The 21,531-nt window shown below is 37.3% G+C and overlaps 2 protein-coding genes across 3 annotated transcripts in view; both read right to left on the minus strand.

The window, feature by feature from the left end:
• Nucleotides 1-6,367: 6,367 nt before the first annotated feature.
• Nucleotides 6,368-9,093, minus strand: apcs (amyloid P component, serum). Its single transcript, XM_084092799.1, has 2 exons — nucleotides 8,935-9,093; nucleotides 6,368-7,094 (listed from the first exon to the last, which is right to left on the minus strand). The coding sequence occupies exons 1-2, from the start codon at nucleotides 8,990-8,992 to the stop codon at nucleotides 6,421-6,423; spliced, it is 732 nt and encodes a 243-aa protein (XP_083948925.1). The 5' UTR covers nucleotides 8,993-9,093; the 3' UTR covers nucleotides 6,368-6,420.
• Nucleotides 9,094-10,510: 1,417 nt separating this feature from the next.
• Nucleotides 10,511-21,531, minus strand: part of gfra1a (gdnf family receptor alpha 1a) — an 87,194-nt gene continuing 76,173 nt past the window's right edge. For both annotated transcript variants that reach the window (XM_084092801.1, XM_084092800.1), the window contains 3 exons: nucleotides 17,271-17,476; nucleotides 14,253-14,297; nucleotides 10,511-13,494 (listed from right to left, as the gene is read on the minus strand). In XM_084092801.1, the coding sequence (XP_083948927.1) occupies nucleotides 13,351-13,494; nucleotides 14,253-14,297; nucleotides 17,271-17,476 (395 nt within the window). In that variant the 3' untranslated portion in view covers nucleotides 10,511-13,350. The remainder of the gene's footprint in view (nucleotides 13,495-14,252; nucleotides 14,298-17,270; nucleotides 17,477-21,531) is intronic.

Raw genomic sequence — 21,531 nt, forward strand, 5'->3', positions numbered from 1 at the left:
AGATTCAAGCACTTGTATATAAATGACTCCCGTCCAACTTCAGTCTAACAAATGTATCTCTCATTGGGCTGTTGGCTCTTTTGCACTGTTAAAACATTCCATGCAGCTGCAATGTTACAGCATTGCAGAAACAATAACATTGTTTTGTCTCTCATGTCTCAAATGTATTTGTTTTAGTTTATTTATTCTCATTTGCATACTTGAGTCATAACCTTTGTAAATTGTATAAATGTTGAGGAGATTTCTGCTCTTACAGCGTTATGTAATAATTTACCTTATACATAATCAAGTTTGAACAAATGAAGAGCAGCCAAAGAAAGTTCATGTTTATGCAGAAATAAACATTTTGATAAATCTGTTGTATGCTTTAGTTTTCTTACCGAAACTGCTCTCTCTAGGAGTGAAGTAGTTTCAGCTTCACGGCGCCCACGGACCGTCAGTCTGAAGGCGAGGAGTCGAGTAACTTTTACGCAACATCAGAAGTGAAGATCTGTGTAATGAGATGCAGCGAGTGACTAGCTGGTTCTTACAGGACAAACCATGTGGGTTAAATGGCTTGTAGACTGTTGGCAGTGTTTACCAAGAATAAAATACAAATATCAATTTTGTTGTGTTGAAAGTTACCTACTTTCATGCTCAGATTGTCTACTGATGAATCATCTGTCTATAACCATCTATGTAGTTGACTCAAGTCATTTGAAATATGCTACCAAACCCAGATGAGATTGAAAAGCTGTTCAAATATTATCTACACAAACATACAATAGTTTAATGCACTGGTTGCTGCTATATTGATTTTTCATTTTTAAAAAAGAAAAGGAAATCACATATGTTTGTAATTAAGTGCTGTTGCCATAGGTGTTAAGCGGAACAGAGTATTTATATTCGTACATGACTGATTTAAATGACTTTTTCAGTGAGTTTGCAGTACGATAGACAGATGTTTAAATGTTCTACTTGCCGATGCTGTTATCGGATTGTTTGTCAATCTGGATAAATCCAAGCAAGTTAAACATCAAAGAAATCCTTCCAGTTTGACCTTATTTGACCCTCTTGCAGCCATCTGCTGTGTGTTATGGGTTATAGAAAAAAAAAAAAAAGTATATATATATATATACATACAGTATGAGCTATTGTTCTGCAGTTCTTGTTGTCCCCCCTGCTATGATCATAATGAAAGAAAAGATGAACACAAAAATAAGTACCCTGAAAGTTATTATTAAGCACACTCTGAGTAAATTACAATGCTTTGTTTTAATTGCATTACTTAAATTTCAGCACTCAAAATATGTAGAAATGCACATAATAAAGTTATGTTTGCAAGATGCATTTTCATGACTCATGCTGTGGTTATTCTACGAAATTGGGTCATAAGATTTTTAAAGCACATTTTTGTATAATGTTAAACATGTAAATGTGTTTATGTGTTAAGCTGCACTCTGCCTTTTTAAAATGAATACATTTTAATATTTGTTGGGATGTAATTATGTTCAGGAAAGTAACAAGGTTGACTAACTTTGAGTCAGGAAACTACTCGGTGCTTCTTAGAAAGAATTTTGCTGCTGATATTTCCATTTTTCAATTATCACTTGTGTTCTATACACAATTGCAGCAACTGAGATGTAAGATCATCCCCTACTGACCGACATAAAGAGTAAAGATCAAATATAAAAAAAGAGTAGACCTCGTCATTGGTCTTTCATTCACAAAAAGATAAGATGATGATTATGATTTATGGAATAGTTCTTTAAAAATGTGATGTCAACAGGGTTAAAGCATAACTTGGGCACAACTTCAAGTATGAGTGAAATGTCAACTAAAATATATAGAAAGAAAAAATATTAGCTTTTTTTAATTGTAATTTGTTTTTATTGAAATGTGTATAATGCTAATACAGCATGGAAAAGATTAATACACAGGGGGTGGGACAGAACAAAAATTGCATCTTCATGGCAAAAAAAAAAAAAAAAAAACATAAATAAAACCAAAAATAAGTTGCAGAATTTTTGCTTATTTATTTTATACCTAAAAAATACAGACATATTTAAAAATGTCTGTATTAAGACAAAGTCACTATTTAAACTTTGTGTAAGAGGGATACAAATTTAGTAAAATATCATGTTTTGTAAAATATCATGGTTTGTCTCATATGACCGCGGCATTATGAACCCATTATCCACCCTCCTCTGCCCATTGTGTTTGAATGGCAGTGGTCAGAACGCCTCTCATCTAGAGACTGATGTCTAGGCCAGACCTTAATCTTTACACCATTATGTTCTATTTATGTCTGGTAATTGTTGTCATCTGATGGTGAATGGTCAATCACAGTGCAGTTGGACTACAAAGCCGGCAGTTGTTTTAGGGTCACATGTACCCACACTGTGAGAAGAAAGACTGTCCTGTTGGGCCGGCCGATCACAGCAGCCTACATCACTGCTGACAAAGCCACCGCTCACTGTTCACCAGGCCACAGCCACAATGTGCCATTATGGTAATAGGATTATAATGTCAGTGATGAAGTCACATCGGTCAGAGTCATCAGGTTGCTAATGTGAGTCATGATGATCCGTTTGGTTTTTTAGTTCAGATGATTATATAGAGTGAGTAAAAGAATGAGAAAGCTACTCAGGATGATTATCACGCATCCTTATTGCAAATGAAGTCGGAATAATAGCATAGCTGTTTTGGAATTCAGTTAATTAGTCTTTATGCCTGTGTGAATATACTGCCCACAAATGATGGAGCAAGAAAAAAGGTTTTAAAAATCACAGTCTGCAGTCAACACGCTTCCAGATGCGTATCAGTGAGTAAAATCTGTTACACAAATTGCAGTTCCCATGAATGGATTTTTCATTTGAACATAGCAGGTGGTGATAATGTTTGTCTTGTAATTCAAACTAGGCAAAGACAAGACTGCAACTGCAGGGGTGGACGTAAAGGTGCTGTGAAACATTTCTTTATGGAACGGCATGCAGAAAATGATCCTAATCCCAGAAATGTATCGCTGAAATAACTATCCTGAGATATCAGTTAAAGCAGTTAAATAAACAGTGGCCACAAAACGGGGTCAGATTCTTTGTTTAGCCAATCAGAAGCCTTTTGAGGTTCTTTCTGCCTGTCAACATTTTTTCTCATTCACACGAAGGGAAAACAGAATCCATAAGTAGTCTAACAGAGAGTCTGACTCCGGCTATGACCAACCAGCTACGAAAGTGAATCACAACTTTGATTTGAAGCAAAAAAGTATTGGAAAATCAGACAAAAAGACAAAGGTACACTGCATACTTCATGGCTTTAATGGGGGAAAGAACTACAATCCCATGAAGCACTGCAGATGACATAACTGAACTAAAAGCAATGGAGAAATATAAAACTATTGATTTAAAGATGCTGATTTTATATAGAAACAATATATTTTACTATAATTGCAAAATAAGCATATCATGCATACAAATATTTAAGTAGTTTTTGTTTGTTTTAAGTAGATTTTTAACTCTTTCCCCGCCGGTGTTTTTTTTTTTTTCTTCTAAAGTTGCCAGCCACCACAAGCATTTTTGATAATTAAAGCTGAGAAAATAATGTTTGTACCTTTGTATTTTTGGCCGATTTTTAAACTAACTATTTTGCTTCCAATCGAAACTTGTAATGTTATGATCCACCTCGTAGCTGATTGGTTTGGTTCATGGCTTATAACGCTTTAACGGAAAAAAATTGAAATCCTTATTGGAGAAATAAATGGAAAAAATATTTCTGGAACCAACGGCACTGAAAAAGTGGGCGGGCACTGTTGCACTCTATTTGCTTGGCAAAACTCTCTGATTGGTGGAGAGTTCTCTGCAGAATCATGGGTAGGCTAATGTATTTTTTCGCCAGGAATTCTGCTGTTGAATGTGATTCTTTCAAAATATCAGATATTTCAGCAAAAGCATTTACAGTACGTAAGGGATAATGTAGAGCGAGGCAGTTGTTATTGTATTCGCTATAACAACCGCCTCGCTCTACATTATCCTGCTTATTACATGGCTACCTACCAAATAAATCAATAATTTGACACAAAATATTGATTTAAAAAGGAGTTTATTGATTTAAAAATGATTGTATTGCTTCCGCTAAAGAAAATAGTCCATTCCATCTCTACGGTTAGAATCCTGCGTCCATAGCAACGCTCTGTTTAACATGGCAACGGTGTGTTATACTTAGCAGCGGTCTGTTATCAAGAAATAACAGACCACATTCTACATTAGAATTCAACCAAGCCATGTAATAACATAGATTAACAACCTCTTAGCTCACAGTAAGTCTATCTTTAAAGGTTTATAAGTAAGTTATTGTTAAAAATAAAAAAATAGATTTTTACTTCCAGAACCCGGTTGTTGCACTCTATAAACTTGGAGCAGTTTTCATGAGTTTGGAGCGCGCAAAATGTGTGCTACATGAGGGGAATGCAGAGGCCAAAAGAAGATGTGTAAAAATAAGTTGACAGATAAAATACCATGATTACGCCAAGGCAGTTGAACTGTAGAAAGAGGGGGCGTGTTTTAATCAATTGTTAAATCTGGTGCAAGTCTCTAGAATGGCTTGCATCTTTTACAGTCCCTTTTAAAAGGAATGTTTACATACCAGAAGTTTCACTTTAGTCCTTCAGGATCTTCAGCAAACTCTTCTGGTTGAGTGCTGGGACCTGCACACTCAACCATATCAGACCTCTCTAAACAAACAATTCACTGCATATCAAAGAAACGCAGCAATCTTCCGCATACATATTGTCCCTTGCATTTCGAGTCTCAAACTTTGCCTCAAGACACTGATCAGACTTGCATGAGGTGGGTGTTCATTATTGGACGGTTATGGATGCTGCCATGTTAAAGATAGCTGTTCTCCCCTGCCGATGTGTGTGAGGACCCCACATGCCTGAGGCTCCTGAGCCTGGCCCCTGACACCACACAGCATGAGCCAATATGAGCTAAGCTTCCAGTTCTCTCCATGCTAATGCAATATTATTATTCCATATATGTATACATATTACAACCCATAAACTGTGCACACAAAAATTATTTGTAGATATGATCTAATTCGTGCATGCCTGTGAGGAGCCACATTCGTTCATTAGTTGGAAGTTTCAAGTGCTTAATTTTCATATCATCAGTTTAAATAACAGTGGGGAAATCTGCTGAAATTCAATCAGCAAGTTAGGAGCTACTTTTAGCCTTAAGATGTTTTATGGATATGGCCCCTGGTCTTTCGCATGTGCTTCGTTAAATATAAAGCCGTTTTACTCAAGATGCCTTCAAAGGAGCGAACAAAGATGAGCATAACCAATGTCCATCACATATTGATATCTAGAATGTTTTTTTTTCTTCTTCACACTAACATTCGATCATTAAAATTTAATAATACGCCAACCATAAAAATAATTAGCTATAGGTTAGCCGATCACCTTAAAAGTCCACAGATACTGCTGTCGTACAGCTGTTAACACTTTTCTGACATGCGGATGTCATGAGACCTGTGTTTATTTGTTAGTTCATGTGACGTTCGTTATAAAGCCTATTAAATGCACCTTAAAATTTTTACCCAAAAATGTAATTTAATTTGCCTGTTTTTTCGTTTCCTGTATTTTCCTGTTTTTCTTTTTCTGGAGACATGCTGATGGATGTTTAAAGAGGACATTTGTAATGTGGACTCAGCAAACCAGTGCATTTTCTCCTGTCTCAGGTTATTATTAAGAAGTGTTATTTTTGTAATATTTATAGTATTTATTAATATTTTCATTTCTTTTTAATTTTATATGTTCAGTTTTCATTTTAATTTCAGTTTGAGCTTAACTAGTTTTGCTATGTGCTTTTGTCATTTTTATTAGTTATTTTATATTATAAACTGTAGCTTTAATTTATTTTGATTCCAGTTTTTGTTTTAGTAATATTAGTACTTTAACTTATTTAATTAGTTGCTTTAAGATTTTCAATAGTATTTTAAATAGTAAATAGTAATTTTGTACCTGTACTTGTTTGTTTGTAAGTAAAAAAGAAAAGAAAAAATGCAGGTTGACAAATTAGGGAAGTTAAGTTCAACACAATAATGATTTTTTGAGAGTACAAAAAAAGTAAACCTCACATTCAGAATGTTGCTAGTTGATCAAATTAACTTGCGTGGTTCATTTTACAATATTAGTGGTAAGTGCTGCCACTCTATCAGTTAGTCATTATGTGGGTAGTGAGTTTGTGAGTGGGAATAATTTAGAACTCAAGGCCATTGTGGCAACTTTACTCATGCTGATCATTAAACTGCACCAAAATATGAAACCCAACTCTGTTAGACTGCTCTTATTTGGTCAATATATATATATATAAAAAACAACAGCACAGAATTCACTGTCAAGATGTTTATTCATTTCTCATGACATTACAACACAGCAGCGCACTATATCTGCTCTTCTCTGGTATGGAAGGTTACTTGCTGCTTTTCTTCCACTCGTGCAAACCCATCAATGGTGAATTTCAGATTGTGCCAGTCAATGTAATCACCATGTTTGTATTTCTTTCCGTCCATGTAGGTCTTAATCTGACGGGTGGAAAGGACTTGTTTGTGCATGTGCACATCTGATATAAAACCTGTGAAGACATTGGTTAGCTGGAACCCTCCGTCATAATGGGTCTGATACTGGCCGAGTGTTATGACAGGCTCTCCTTTAAAAGCAGTAGCTGCTTTAGGGCCCGCCACCTTCCTAATGCTGGCTACTTCGTTCACAAACATCTGTGCAAGACCACTGGTGGCATCCCAGGTCGCACACACCGAGTTCCACTGATTTAATTTGAATGTCAACCCACTGAATTGAACAGGGGTCTTATGAATCACCATCTGGTATTGTTTGAGGTCAGCTGACCAAGATAAAGAAAAGTCTTGAGGGAGGGATGGCGTGGCCAGAGAAAACAGAGATGGCTGGCCGGTCACTTGGTCAGAGTAGAATCTCAAACACACAGTGATTGCAGACATATCCATGGATTCATTCGGGTGGAGCTTCGCCCAGCTGCTGGTGGTCAGTTGCGGGAATGTGATGACCTTCTCCCTCAAACATTTTTGGTCTGTTTTCGGCTCTGTTCATGTAATAAGATAAGAAGTTTTGAAAAATTAAGGCATTAAAAACTCTTTCAAACAATGTGAACCCACACTGGTTGACCCATGATCCTACTGTTGTTGATTAACCCTTTCATGCATGAATTATTATAACCTCAGTCAGGATTTTTTTCCTATGTGTTTTTATTGCTCTTAGGGCATGGAAAACAAGAATTGATTTTTATTTTATTTTTTTTACAGATTTTTCAAAGAGATCTTCAGATGTCCACTTGAGTGGACAGCATGCAGTTGGTTTAAACTGAAGATATACTGTATTAAATATAAGACAATAATCAAACAGATAAAGTATGTGAATTTAACAAACTAATCAATGCAATTATATCAAATAATGTGAAAACTATAAAATATATACAAAAAATATAAATGCAAAATATTGCAATGGCTTCATACAACTTCATACAAGTTGCACTTCGCATATCTATGATATCAGAACATGAGGACGTGATTCCATCAGAATTTTCTACAGCCTGTCAAGGTACAACTGTGGAAACCACTCAGATGCTCCCTCCAGTGCACCAGAGTATGGAGATTTACCCTTATTAGCTGATAATTCTGATTATGTTCAAGATGGACATGCACATTTCTATCATAGCCCTCCTCTGAGAAAACCTAGCGATACGTTTTTTCAATCTCATCTGAAATGATCAGTGTTGGGGGTAACGCATTACAAGTAACATGCATAACCCATTCAGATTACTTTTTTGATGTTACAAGTAAAGTAATGTGTTACAAGTAACATGCATTACCTAATCAGATTACTTTTTGATCTAACAAGTAATTAACTACAAGTAATGTGCATTACGTAATCAGATTACTTTTTGATGTTATGAGTAAAAAAACGCATTACAATAACGCACATTACATAATCAGATTACTTTTTGATGTTATGAGAAAGGAAACGCATTACAAGTAACATGCATTATGCAATCAGATTACTTTTTGATGTTATGAGTAAAGAAACGCATTAAAAGTAACATGCATTATGTAATCAGATTACTTTTTGATGTTATTAGTAAAAAAACACATTACAATAACATGCATTATAAAATCAGATTACTTTTTGATCTAACAAGTAAAGTAATGCATTACAAGTGTCATACATTATGTAATCACATGACTTTTTTCGATGTCAATGGAAATTACATTCTAATAATACAAATACATTTATTTACAGTAGAAAAAGTCAATGCATATTAAGTTTTTAAGTTTTAAATTTCAAAAACAATATTCACATTATAATTATGAATTGTAGCTGAAAAATAGCCATTGCATGCATGACGTCCACTACAGTGGACATGTGATTAATCAGAGTTTTCTCTCAATCTAAAATCAAAACTTGGAAAATTTTACTGTGATATGACTCATTAGATATTGCTTTATGCTGCAATATTTTTTTTACCTACAAGAGTCTCCTAGGATAGAAGGAATGGGTGGATATTCTGGAGCAACTTGGCATGTCTGACTGACCCTTGGCCATCTTGGTTTGGAGGGGGAAAAAATCAAAACGCAAAGGCTTGCCACTTGGTTGCAATTTATAGGATGATGCACCAGGGTCCAATGAAGAGATTGATGTGCAACTTTGCCATAAAAACCCATGCAAATTCAAGAAAATGCTTTTTTAATAGCTGTCCACTGTAGTGACCACTATGCGTGAAAGGGTTAAAGAGCAAATATGCAAAGGCAAAAATGAGATGAAATAATGAAAGCAGTCTAAATGAATTCTCTTTGCCCAGAGGTCTTAATTTGATGACCTCTGCATTTTAAAAATCGGATTGTTAGTATTACATTGCTAGTACTTACGGGATAACGCCAGACCACAACAGACAATAAAGACAATGTATAAAGCGAGCCTCTGCATGGTAATCTTGGGTCGAGTCAAGCATGAGAGAAGTAGCTTATATCTGAGCTCTTCACTCGACTCTTTTTATACTACACTACTGTAGAGAGGAGGACACAGCATGTCAGTGATGATTCGGCAGTTCAGTCACAAGTGTAGTTAAGGAGGGGGGCTGCATGATTTGGGCTGCCAAACAACTACCTTATGCAACACAGGCTCACAATGTTCCTTGCACAAATGTTATTACCTCAAAAAACCTTGTTTTTTTTACCATAGTGCATGATTTGTAAACATACTTTGGAGTTTCTTATCACGTAACCAGCTCCATACAGTATGTTCGGTTGGAGCGTAGGCTACTAAGCTTGCTTGATAGCTCAGCTGGTGCAGAATTGTACTGTACTTGTGATGTGGAGATGAGTCACAATAAAAGAGCTCAAAGACAACCCAGACAGCAACATAGTGTCGGCCCATATCCGGTACATGTGGATTCCACGCGTGCCGGATGTGGGCCGACACCATGTTGCTGTCTGGGAAGAGTTCAAAAACAAGCTAAAATGCCATGGTTACGTTTGCTTTGGCATTTTTGTCACATTTGCTTTTGTTAACACTATCGGGTAGGTTTAGGGTTTAGTGTAGGTGTGCGTTATTTTAAAATGGAGCATATTAAGCTTCAATTCAGAACTGCGGCAATATGTATAAACTCCAACGTAATAAAATGGTGCCATATTCAAGTTCATCTGTTCCGGAAAAAAAATGAAACACGCTTTTAGCGCCACTCACCGGACATTTCACTCTGAAACTGCGAAACGTGAAACGTTTTTGGAATTTTTTTTTTGCCACTTACAGTTTTCTTATGATCCTGGGCTGCAGTTGTGATCTGGGATATGAACTAAAATTGGAGCCAATGGAGTTGCTTTTTAAGAGTGAAAAACACTTGGGTTCAGTCTTTATAAGAACCAACTAAGACCTCTTTCAGTGATCAAATGATTGTGTCTCAGTCCACATCACAGTCACACTGGTGTTTTACAGTAGCTCAGTTTGAATAATAGATAATTTATTATAACTTTAACTCTAATTATAAAAATGAAGGTAAAAACACTAAGGATACATGTAATAACACAGTTGTTCTGTAAAATACAAAAATGTATATTTTAATGTAACTTTATTTTGTTTGCAAAATGTATGCACATTATAAGTTTGCAGCATTCACTGTGAACCGAGCCACTCTGAAACCGCAACATAAGCTGAACGCATGTAAATGAACAGAGTGCCGCGGTTCACTCGTTCACAGCGCAACAGACTTTTCATTGAATTAATTAAATCTCTGCATTTTATGATATGGTTATTGCACAAAGCCACAATTTTATTTTTGATTTATTATGTAGCCCTCAAAGCAGTTTTCACTGACGTACTGCAGTCTCCTTTTGTGAACAAAACTATTGCCTTGGCTATTTAGGCTAAATTATTCTTATACATCCTGCACATAAAAAACAAAACAAAATGAAACACTCATCTCAAGAAGAGACAACAACAAAGGTGAATGTGTCAACATTTGTAATCGGTTTCATAGAATACTTTTTACATTTTCACAAGCTAAGAAGAAATGTGACAGATTGTGGAGGAGTCTTGTATTTGCATTTTAAATGCTGTGGAGCAATAAGATGTGAATATAGAGAAATATAGATTTTACAATGTGGGATTCTCACTTTCCTGCTCACATCTGAAGCATACAGCAACTTTGTGTTGCGTTCAAAGCCAGAAACACCAGCCCACCGCAGAATGCCTGCGTAGAATCCATAATACCAATAGCCTTTATTGCATTTCCATCTCTCATGCTTGGTTTTTTAATGTTCATACTTTTAAAGTTCCTGTACTGCTTACCAGCAGAAAAGACAACATTACAATAAATAAACCCATAATGCAAAAAGATACAAAAATAAGAGTTTCTTTCCTTTTTCTTTTTGGCTTACCATAAAACAATATCATAGTGTTATAGTAAATAAATGGCTGTTGTACATTTCCTTCATTTGAGATACTACTGGACAGCAATAATAACAGATGTAAGTCTTCAATTTGTACTGTTATCTCTAAACAAAAATATATACTGTATATATAGTTACTGAGAAAAACAATAAATCCTCATCCAATATGATAATACATTGTACAACCAGATCCCAATTCAAATATAGCAGGCTCTATAAACATAGTTCATGTTGAAGTATATATATGTTTGTGTGTTTTTTTCATTTTTTTTTTATGTAGCACTTAAAATGTTCTGTAAATAACATGAAGTACAACAATACATTATTATTTTTTTTGTTGTTCAAAATGCCACATAGACCAAAGCAGCATGTCATAGACTCTTTTAACGTGTACCGCTGAGGTGGTTTAACTGCACATGCCTCATACTGACATATAGAATTCTCACTGATTTGAAGTAATTATGGCGCAGGATCACTGATACTGACTCTTTCAGTAACTTTTGTATAGACATACAGTACAAAAAACTGGCTACAGTATATAATACATACATGACTAGTTTGCATGTTTAGTTTGGGCCGAAGTATGAAAATCCCTGTCAAAGCAACATCAGAAAGGCAATATACACTTGATAGATACGCGGATGCCGGTTGGTTTAGCCTGGTGAGTGGTGATGTGCAATTTACAGATACTTGTATAAGCAATTGTAAAATAGAACCTTGACATACTCTCCGATTACGCAAAAATCAATAGCTTTTTAACCTAAGTCCATGTTTACTCTGTAATCTGTGCCATAGGAGTTAAGAAACCCCAGTTCTATTGACATATCCAGTCAACCTGTGACCTCATCCTCATGTTCAAACAAAGACAAACCTACAGCATTACGCATTCACACGTGTAGCCACACACACAAACAACATAGGCCTTGTTTACACTGCAGGTCTTGATGCCCAATTCTGATTTGTTACCTTCATCCGATTTTTTTGACCGTCCGTTTACACGTTCTTTCAACTGTGACCCATATCCGATTCATGTGTTTACACTTGCCATACTATCTGAAACATCGCGCATGCTTAAAGGGTTAAATTCTCTTGCACAGATGGGCGGACACGAAATATGCTTGATGCTAGCTCTGCGATATATGCAAAGTTCGCCAAACATCACCATGATTTTGAGGCGAAGGAGGACGAAAAGTGGCATCTTTGCACATATGCTTCAGTTATTGTGTGAGAGAGAGATCTCAGGACTGGTGGGAGCATATTGTGTTTAAATATTGGCTTTAACGAGGAGCAGTGGGTCTGAAATTTTGTTGTGTACAACAATATGTTGTGTCAACGTTTTTTCACATTCCTCTCCTACGACGACACGTTTCGTCGGGCCATCCGTCCCTTTGCAGATGCATGTCGGGGTTTCTCTCGTCATTAAACCGCTTGCCTAGACGTTGCCTAATGCCTCAGAAAATCCGATCTGTCCGTTTACATGACAGTCGCATTGGCACATATCGAGGCCTGAAACCGATCTCGAAATATCCGAATGCATGCGTTTTTATCCTGTTTACACTTTCATAGAACACATCGGATCTGTGTCACATATGAGCAAAAAATCAGAATTGGGTCACATTTCACTGACAGTGTAAACGAGGCCATAGGCTCCTTCTTGTCTTCTTGCTACTGTCCTTTTGGTCATTCAGTTAAGCTTGGGCTGGAACTTTTTATAATTAAACTCCCCTCTAAACCCACCTTTCACTTTCTGTGACTAGATGTTTTGCAAATGTTTTTTTGATATGTTTGACCTACAGACGGGGCAATGATGCTATAGAAAAACTACAGAGGACAAGCACAATTTGTGAGAATCTAATTTTCACCAAAACATCAACTAAAATAAAAGATAGACAGAAGACAATGTGTGTAAATAAACAGTGACCACATCTCTATAGTGTCTTGTTCTCATTTTTGCTGTTTTTGTGTGTACCAGTGAGCAATGGATGGTGCACACTGCATCTTTAAGTACACATATGCACAGATAAGATTAATCTCTACTGCTGTGACAGGAGTCCTTATGATTTCTGGCCCTCGAAACACCAGCGGTTGTGTAGACGGCACAACATCACATGGGAATGCTGCAATGAATCCGAGGCACTCTTGCATTTCTTTCACGTTTCATCTTCCAACGCAAAATCAGGAGGGAAGAGACAGAAACTCGAGTACACCAAGACCACTTAGTTTCATTGCATCAACAACATCAACAAAACCTCTTAAAAAACAGAACAGCGAGAGAAAGAGAGGATGGGATGGGCTAAGAGAGAGAAAGAGAGAGAGAACTGAGTACAACAGATTGACCAGGAACAGCGATCGACTTTATACAAATTGTGACTGTCCATGTTTTATGTTCTTAGGTGGCTACAACATCACTGTGATGAAGATGCAGTGCAAGGAGGTAGCCAGTAGGAGCAGCAGAGAGCTAAGGGCTGATAAGTGGACCTGCCAAGTGGACGAATTCCTGGAGATGGTATTGGAGGAGCTGGGGTCATCGATCTGTGGGTCCTTGGAGGAACATAACAGTAAATATGTGAGAAAGCGGATAAGCAATTATTCTTAACAGCCAAGAGATAGTTAGATAAGTCACAAATGCACAGATTTTTCCATTATGATGTTTTACCTTGAACTGTTCTATCAGAAATTGTACGCATATGTGCTTTCAAGCCTTTTAATACACCGTAATGCGTCTTCTTTTTTTAAAACGGGACTTTCACCTTGCAAACAACTGCAAATGTCTTGAAACACTATAGAAGTGTCCAACAGAACAGCAAAATATACAAAAAACAAAAATAGTGATAAAAACACTTCAAATTCTTTAAAAAATAAAAATGCCATTCTGTGTGAGTTAACATGGGTTCAGATGTCTAAGAGATTAAAAAGCTCTTTGATTCTGCAATGAAATTATTCGCTGAAAAGAGGTCCTCATTTTTAGGGGCTGGTTGGACCTGCCGTTGCAACACTAAATGTCATTCTAGCATATAATGTTGCTTTTATTATGTACAGTGACATTTAGTGAACTTTAAAAGGCAGAAGATAAGCAACGTTCACATTTTGCCATCGCCCACCGCAAAGATCATGTGCATACCGGGCGGGAAGGGCCCTCTAGTGCCGGGTCAAAGTTCAGCAGAACTGGGCTAATGTGACATGAGATAATTACTGCTTTATCTTTGTTTTCATTCATTATTATTCTTCCTTTCAGTAGCACTTGACATATATCAGATGTATGTCTGGTTTGAGATGTGCATAAAAAGAAGCATACTTACCACACATAACACATCTATTGTGTTGTTTGTCTTCTGCTTCTGAGCCTAGAAAGGAAACATAAAGCTCTATTAAATCAATCTGATCGAAATTAAATAATAACATCTTGGACCAAGAAAATCCTTGCCAAACAACATTCTATGTTGACATATAATGCTCAAGAATGATCCACACCAGATAATCATTAACAAAAAACTCAGACTGCTGTTTATAGCTGCAATTTTATAGCTGTTAATTGCATTGTATTAGTAATGTGCTTTATTATGCTATTGTGATTCTGTCCTCAGATACAGTGTCAATATAACAATTGAGAAGTAAATGCGCATGCAAGTTGATATAAATACTAATCATAGTCGGTAGGTTACTGCAAGGTTCTCATTTGAGGCCACCTTAAATTTCTCACAAACAGTAATCAAATTTTAGCATTTTAAATGTAACCCCTCCAGTAGCATACAATTAAGTATGGATTTCACATCCTTATGTGTGTGTTCTTGTTGTGCATAGGTATGTGTGTCTAAGGAAGTGAGAAGCGGTGGTGATATAGGAGAGCTGGTGACAGTATAATGAATGGATTCCTGTGTGCTGGCGGTTCGGTATCCTCCTGAAAGAAGCTGACTTGAATCTAAGCCAGAGCCCAGCATGATAAAGCAATGCCTCGACCAGCATGAAACATTATAAACAACCGCATCAAGAGGCAAAAAGAGGATTTGAGGTTTAATATCAATGATTAATTTCTCCCAGAGCGGTCCTAGCACCCTTTAAACATTTTCAAAATTGAAGAAATAAACCACAAAAAAAAAAAAAAAAATTCTCAGGCACAAAAAAAGTTGGATAATTGTTCTCTGAACACATCAAGTGCTGTTTTAATTACAGCTCCCGAAGCGCAAGATATGTCACTCTAATAGTCCAAAAAAGGAAGAAAAGGAAAAATAGAACAAAACTCATGAAATTGGCCCTTAATCTCACTGAATCACTTGACAGCATACTAAGCAGAGAGTTTCTCACTTTAATTGTATATTTAGAACATGAGTTCATACTGAACCAAGAGATCTGATTTGTACGGCTAAAGCAGAGCATTCAGTAATTTAGCAAATGTACTCAATACTTGCATTTTGACACTTTTACACAAGACAAGGTATTACCATATGTCTCTTTGTTTTGAGGGAGGTAATGCACATCTGGCTCTGTCATTTTACCCACACGAAAACACGCAAAGGCAAAAACCCTTTCTACCATATAACTAAAGGGGGACGCAAGCAGTACAGCTGGTTGTAAACATCTCAGTTCTAAACGAGAGTGAGAGAGAGGCAGTTTGATATGCAGCAAAGGCCACGTTAACATGGCATTTGCATGCTGGAGTCGTCTCGCTAGTTTTCCTGGAGGTCAGCTGCATGTGCTGCGATCATTTGTAACTGATGAAGAAAGACTGACAGACAACTCCCATGAGTCTGCACTCCCTGTATCTGTTCTTCTCCTCATTTTCACATTGACAGCTGCTCCCCCTCAGAGGACTACGTTTAGCAGCGAGGCTAATACAGAAACATGTATACTCATTAATTTTCACTTTCTCCTGCTGCTGTGCTGCTCTCTGTTGGAGTGTACGGGTGTGAGTGTGTGTTCGCCCTAATGTCTGTGATTATATATTTGCATTGTCTCTAATTAAAAGACAAATGCCGTATATATGGCCAGCTCTGACAGTCATTGTAAATTGTATGTGTTGCAGGGATAGTTGTCACAAAGGCAGTGCAATCACATCTACGCATTTTGCAGACACTTTTAAAAGTGACTTGCATTGCATTTAATGTATACATTTTAATCAGTTCATGCATTCCCTGGAAATCGTTCCTATGACCTTGGTGATGCTAACACCAAGCTCTACTGTTTGAGCTACAGAAATGCTGAACTTATAAGATTATCAGTCAAAAGTCCAATTACGCAAATGCTGCTGACTTCAAACACCTAGTTCAAAATTTTTTTTGTGATAATTATGTGGACTGTGAATATCATAACATTTCGTTTATAGCTGGCAAAGATAAGAGTCAATCATGTAATGAAGGCAAATTTTAATAAAAACAATGTTTTGTCATGTTTTACATTTTAATTGAACCTATATTGTCGACAATTTCTGCAATTTTCTGTACAGTATGTTACCTTACATTTTTGCTGTTTTATGAATCATTTTGTGTTTCATAATTGTTTTACTCTTTACATTTTGCTGAGAGACATTTAGTTATATTGAATCATTTAGCAGACAGTTTTATCCAAATCGACTTACAAATGAAAACAATAGAATAAGTTAAATCAACAAATGGCAACAATATGTAAGTGCTGTGACAAGTCCTAGTTAGTCAAGCAAGGTATTTTTGTTAATAAATAGGAAAAAAATAGAATAGAAATGGAAAAGAAAGTGTTAATGGGCCAAGTGTTTTTGAAGAAGAGACATGATATAGCATCTAACTAACAACTAAAATGGGAAACTTTTTTTGGTTTTTGGCTGTTCATTTACACAACGTTGTTTTTTGGGGCCTGAAAATGGAAACTTTTGAAAACGGTTTCAAAGTGCAATTGACTCAAAGTAAAAACGGTGATATAGTACGTGTTCAGTCAAGGTGCATAGTGTTTCTTTATAAAGTAACATTGCCATCTATTTGCCTAGCATGCATAATACAGCATTTTCAGTTGTTTTTGACAACATGGCCCAAAAGGTCATTGATAATAGTTTTTTTTTGTAAGGAAGACTTTAAAGTTTTTACTTCAAAATTTACTTACCCCCAAATATTCAGTGGAGTAAGAAGTAACAAATCGTTCTCCCCTATATTGTAGTATAGCTCTCTCAAATCAAGCATACACAAATGAAATATTCCCTTCATAAAAGCATTATTTTCAAGATCACCAGAGGTATTTATTATCTGCTAACACATAGGCTTTTTTACAACCCTGCATTCCCTGGGGCACATACACCAAACCCCACAATACATACATGAAAGTTGAAGATCTATGTCTGCAATAGTTGCACTGACCTGCAGGCTACCACAGAACTGGTAGAGGGAGTTATCAGCCGGGTTGAGATGGTTGATGTGTGTCGCCGGCTCTATGGCATTAGGTGATCTTTCTCGATTCCTGGCCCTCTGGGATGGTGTTGTTATAGAGGTGGTGGTTTGCACTGGGGGCATCGGCTGCCACACACTCACGTCTGTCCCATTTCCAAACGCCTGGATCGCATTGCCTACATACAAAGAGCAAAGATAGTATTTACCTCATATTAAAAGAGAGATATGAAATCTTCAATAATTAATTGGAGGGCCAATAAAAAGATACACAGGATAAACACTGTGGATAGGTTTTCCTCCTGTTTGCTGTCAAAGGCCCAACGTGATATTCTAGGAGATGTTTAATATAAAATCAGAGTGCCATGACATTTACATTTACATTTAGTCATTTAGCAGACGCTTTTGTCCAAAGCGAGTCATCGTGAAGAGGCAAGAAACAACGCAAGAAGTGCTCAAAATATGAAGTTCAGGCATTGTTCAGAGTAGCATAAGCCAGATAAGCGAGGATTTAAAGGAAAAAGGAAAAAGGTGAGAATTTTGTTTTAAAAAAATTATGAGGTTAAGTGCTCACGGAAGAGATGGGTTTTCAGCTGTCTTTTGAAAGTTGCCAGGGATTCTGCATTCCGGATGAGGGTGGGGAGAACATTCCACCAGCATGGAACTGTGAATGAGAATGTTCTGGAAAGTGATTTTGTGGCTTTCTGTGATGGAACCACGAGACGTCGCTCGTTGACCGATCATAGGCTTCTGGTAGGGATGTAGGCTCGTAGCAGTGAGTGAAAGTAGGAGGGAGCTGAGCCTGTGATAGATCTGTAAGCAAGCGTCAATGCCTTGAACTTGATGCAAGCGGCGAGTGGTAGCCAGTGCAGAGAAATGAACAGAGGAGTGACGTGGGCCCTTTTGGGCTCGTTGAAGACAAGACGAGCTGCAGCATTCTGAATCATTTGTAGAGGTTTAGTTGCACATGATGGAAGTCCAGCCAGAAGAGCATTGCAGTAGTCAAGCCTAGAAATGACCAGGGCCTGGACGAGAAGTTGTGTTGCATGCTCAGTTAGGAAAGGCCTGATCTTCCTGATGTTGTACAGTGCAAACCTGCATGATCGAGCTGTCTTTGAAATGTGATCTGTGAAGGTCAGCTGGTCATCCAATATTACTCCAAGATTTCTGACCGACCTTGATGGGGTGATTGATGATGAATCTAGCTGGATAGTGAAGTTGTGTTGTAGAGATGGATTGGCAGGGAGGACGAGAAGCTCAGTCTTTGCCAGGTTGAGCTGCAGGTGATGTTCCTTCATACATGTCGAGATGTCAGCTTGAGAGCCGTGCAGCTACTGTGGGATCATCTGGTTGAAATGAGAGGAAGAGCTGTGTGTCATCAGCATAGCAGTGGTAGGAGAAACCATGTGCCTGTATGATGTGTCCCAGTGATGTGGTGTAGATGGAGAAGAGGAGGGGTCCAAGAACTGAACCCTGAGGAACCCCTGTGGTCAGTTGATGTGCTTTGGATATCTCGCCTCTCCATGCGACCCTGAAGGACCTACTTGTGAGATAGGACTCGAACCAGTGGAGGGAAGCTCCTGTGATGCCCAGTGATGAGAGGGTGGACATAAGGATCTGATGATTCACAGTGTTGAAGGCAGCAGACAGATCCAGGAGGATGAGAACTGAAGATTTGGAAGCAGCTTTTGCGATCCTTAGGGCTTCTGTGACCAACAGTAATGCAGGTTTAGTTGAATGCCCTTTCTTGAAGCCGGATTGGTTGACATCCAGCTGGTTGTTCAGAGACAAGAAGGATGTTACTTGGTTGAAAACAGCTCTTTCAAGTGTCTTCGCAATGAATGGTAGGAGAGAGATAGGTCTGTAATTCTCTGCAAATTATGTGTTTAGTGTTGGTTTTTTAAGCAGTGGAGTTAGCCGAGCCTGCTTGAATGCAGAATGCAGATCCCATGAGATATCTATGTCTGTTTATTAGTGTTTCAAATGTGTTCAACTGTAAATCAAGGCCTAAATAAATACTGGAATTCATAAACATTTATTTGCATGCTGTATATGCATGTAGCACAGATTTCTCAAAATAAATAAAAATAAATAAATAAATAAATATATTATTCAGGTATAAATATAAAATATAAATATATCAGGTAGGGCTGGGCATCGAGTTCGATACTTTTTAGGCACCAGTGAATTACATCGATCCCATTGATTACGATACCTAAGGGGTTAATCTCATCAAGGTCAGAGATTGGCTATGGTGAGGCATCAAGGGAAAACCCTTGTTTACACCGGTTATGCCCAATAATAACTAGGCTCATGTGTAAGCGTTCCAGCCCCCTTAGATGTAAAATATGTGGAAAAGATCAAAAGTGTGGCAACATTTCACCAGGCTCGATGCCAACAGCGCATGTTGCAATATTTGCGACAAGATAATTGCTGCCAAGACCGGCAACATATCAAATCTGATGAAGCACTTGTAGCGTCTGGACCAATCAGACACACACAATTTTTTTAATTTTTTTTAATGAATAATCCAGCAAAATCACTCTCCCAACAAAGGCCTATGAAACTTCCCCCAAAACTAACATCATAAGTGAAGATAACACATTGGCAGAAGCCGGGGTCCTGTTACAGGACACATTGAGACTGATAAGAGTTTTACGACCCCAAAAGAAAGTTCCAGAGAGCTGTGACTCTCACTTAATTCTCACTGAGAAGGAAAAATAAACCCTGTTAATCCTATATATTCTATATATAACCACTTGAGAAATGCATAAAAATGTATCTAATTATCCCATCTCATGATTTTCCTTTTATGTTGTTTGGCCTATGTTTTCTTGTAAACTCTAATGTGTTAAATGTATCAGACTTTGCATACTATGGTTAACCAAAATCAAATGTGTGGCATGTTTGGTTTCTATAAACTCCAATCTTCGTCCCCCATCTGTTAATTTACATAATAATAATAATAATAATAATACATTTTATTTATAACACACTTTACATCAATTCAATGACCTCAAAGTGCTACAATGCAAAACAGAGTAAAAACAGAAACATTAAAATAACACTTTTAGCCATAAAAGGCTTTTCTAAAAAGATAGGTTTTAAGGACATTACATTTAGCTAACTTTGTGACGCATCAGTATTATAAGAATCTTGAAGATTCTTGTGTTAAACATCCAATCAAACTACATGTTCAAAGGCCTGCTTGAACAATGGGTCGTAAAGAAATTCCCTCCAAAGGAAAAAACTTCTTATTGGCTCACACACCTGCAGAGGGTGTGACATCTTCACGCTTTAAAAATCAGTGATCACAAGATCAGCTCTTAGTCCCTTTCTGAAATGCTGATGTGAAGATGATGCTGAACTAGAAGTTTTCTAAGGACTCCCAAGATTGTGCCAGGCTGCGGCCTTGTCTTTCCATTCACCAAAGATCCTCTGACTCCCACTGGTTCTCTCTCATCAAGACCACATCAGCAAAGATCAACTGGAGCCTCAACAAATTGCATTAGGACAGTTTAATTCAAATGGGCGAGACATGCAAGTATCAAACTTAGTCTCATTATTTGATACATTAAGTTTCCTTAGCCCTTTTAAAGAAGGGTGTGTTAGAACTAAGCTGATGGTTTGCTCAAGGCTGTTGATCTGCTGAATTCCAAACAATGCTATAACTTCTTGCTTTCCTGTATTCTGCTTCAGCTCTCTTTCTCTTGGTAAACTGTATGCATGCATGTATGTGTATGTTAGAGTAGTTTAAGTGTTTAGTCTAGTTTATAAAATCTTGTTCAAGTCACGCGTAAAGTTGTCTGTGTATCAAGCTCATAACTGGAGGTACTGGCTACTTGCCTCACAGACATGAGAAACAGGCATGTAGAAAGCTTGAAATATCTATTTTTAAGCAAAACCAATGCAAATAGAAAACAAATAATCCGATTATGTAATCCAGATGAACGGTCCATTTCTCTCTAAAGGCTCGCGCATTCACTATACTGCGGAGATGACGAGTCAGCAACGTCAACTTCATCTTTGTAGTCAACACTGACTCAGAAAACACTAGTTTATTAATAAACAATTAAAATGTCTCCTTGTTGTTTTTTTCTCTTACACATTCATAACCATTAGGTTACTTTTGCCAGTGCATTGTGGAAAGCTTTATGCATGCTCTCGAGTGTGAGGCATATGTTCCGCCCCCCTAGTGGCCTATATGATTCATTGAGTCTGTAAAACAGTCAAC

This window comes from Abramis brama (assembly GCF_963993115.1).
Source record: "Abramis brama genome assembly, chromosome: 19".
NCBI classification, from domain to species: Eukaryota; Metazoa; Chordata; class Actinopteri; order Cypriniformes; family Leuciscidae; genus Abramis; species Abramis brama.

Coding starts and splice junctions, on each gene's coding strand:
- apcs (XM_084092799.1), bottom strand. CDS start 8,992: ATGCAGAGGCTCGCTTTATACATTGTCTTTATTGTCTGTTGTGGTCTG. Junction 7,095..8,934: donor TTGTGGTCTGGCGTTATCCC/GTAAGTACTAGC, acceptor TTACATGAACAG/AGCCGAAAACAGACCAAAAA.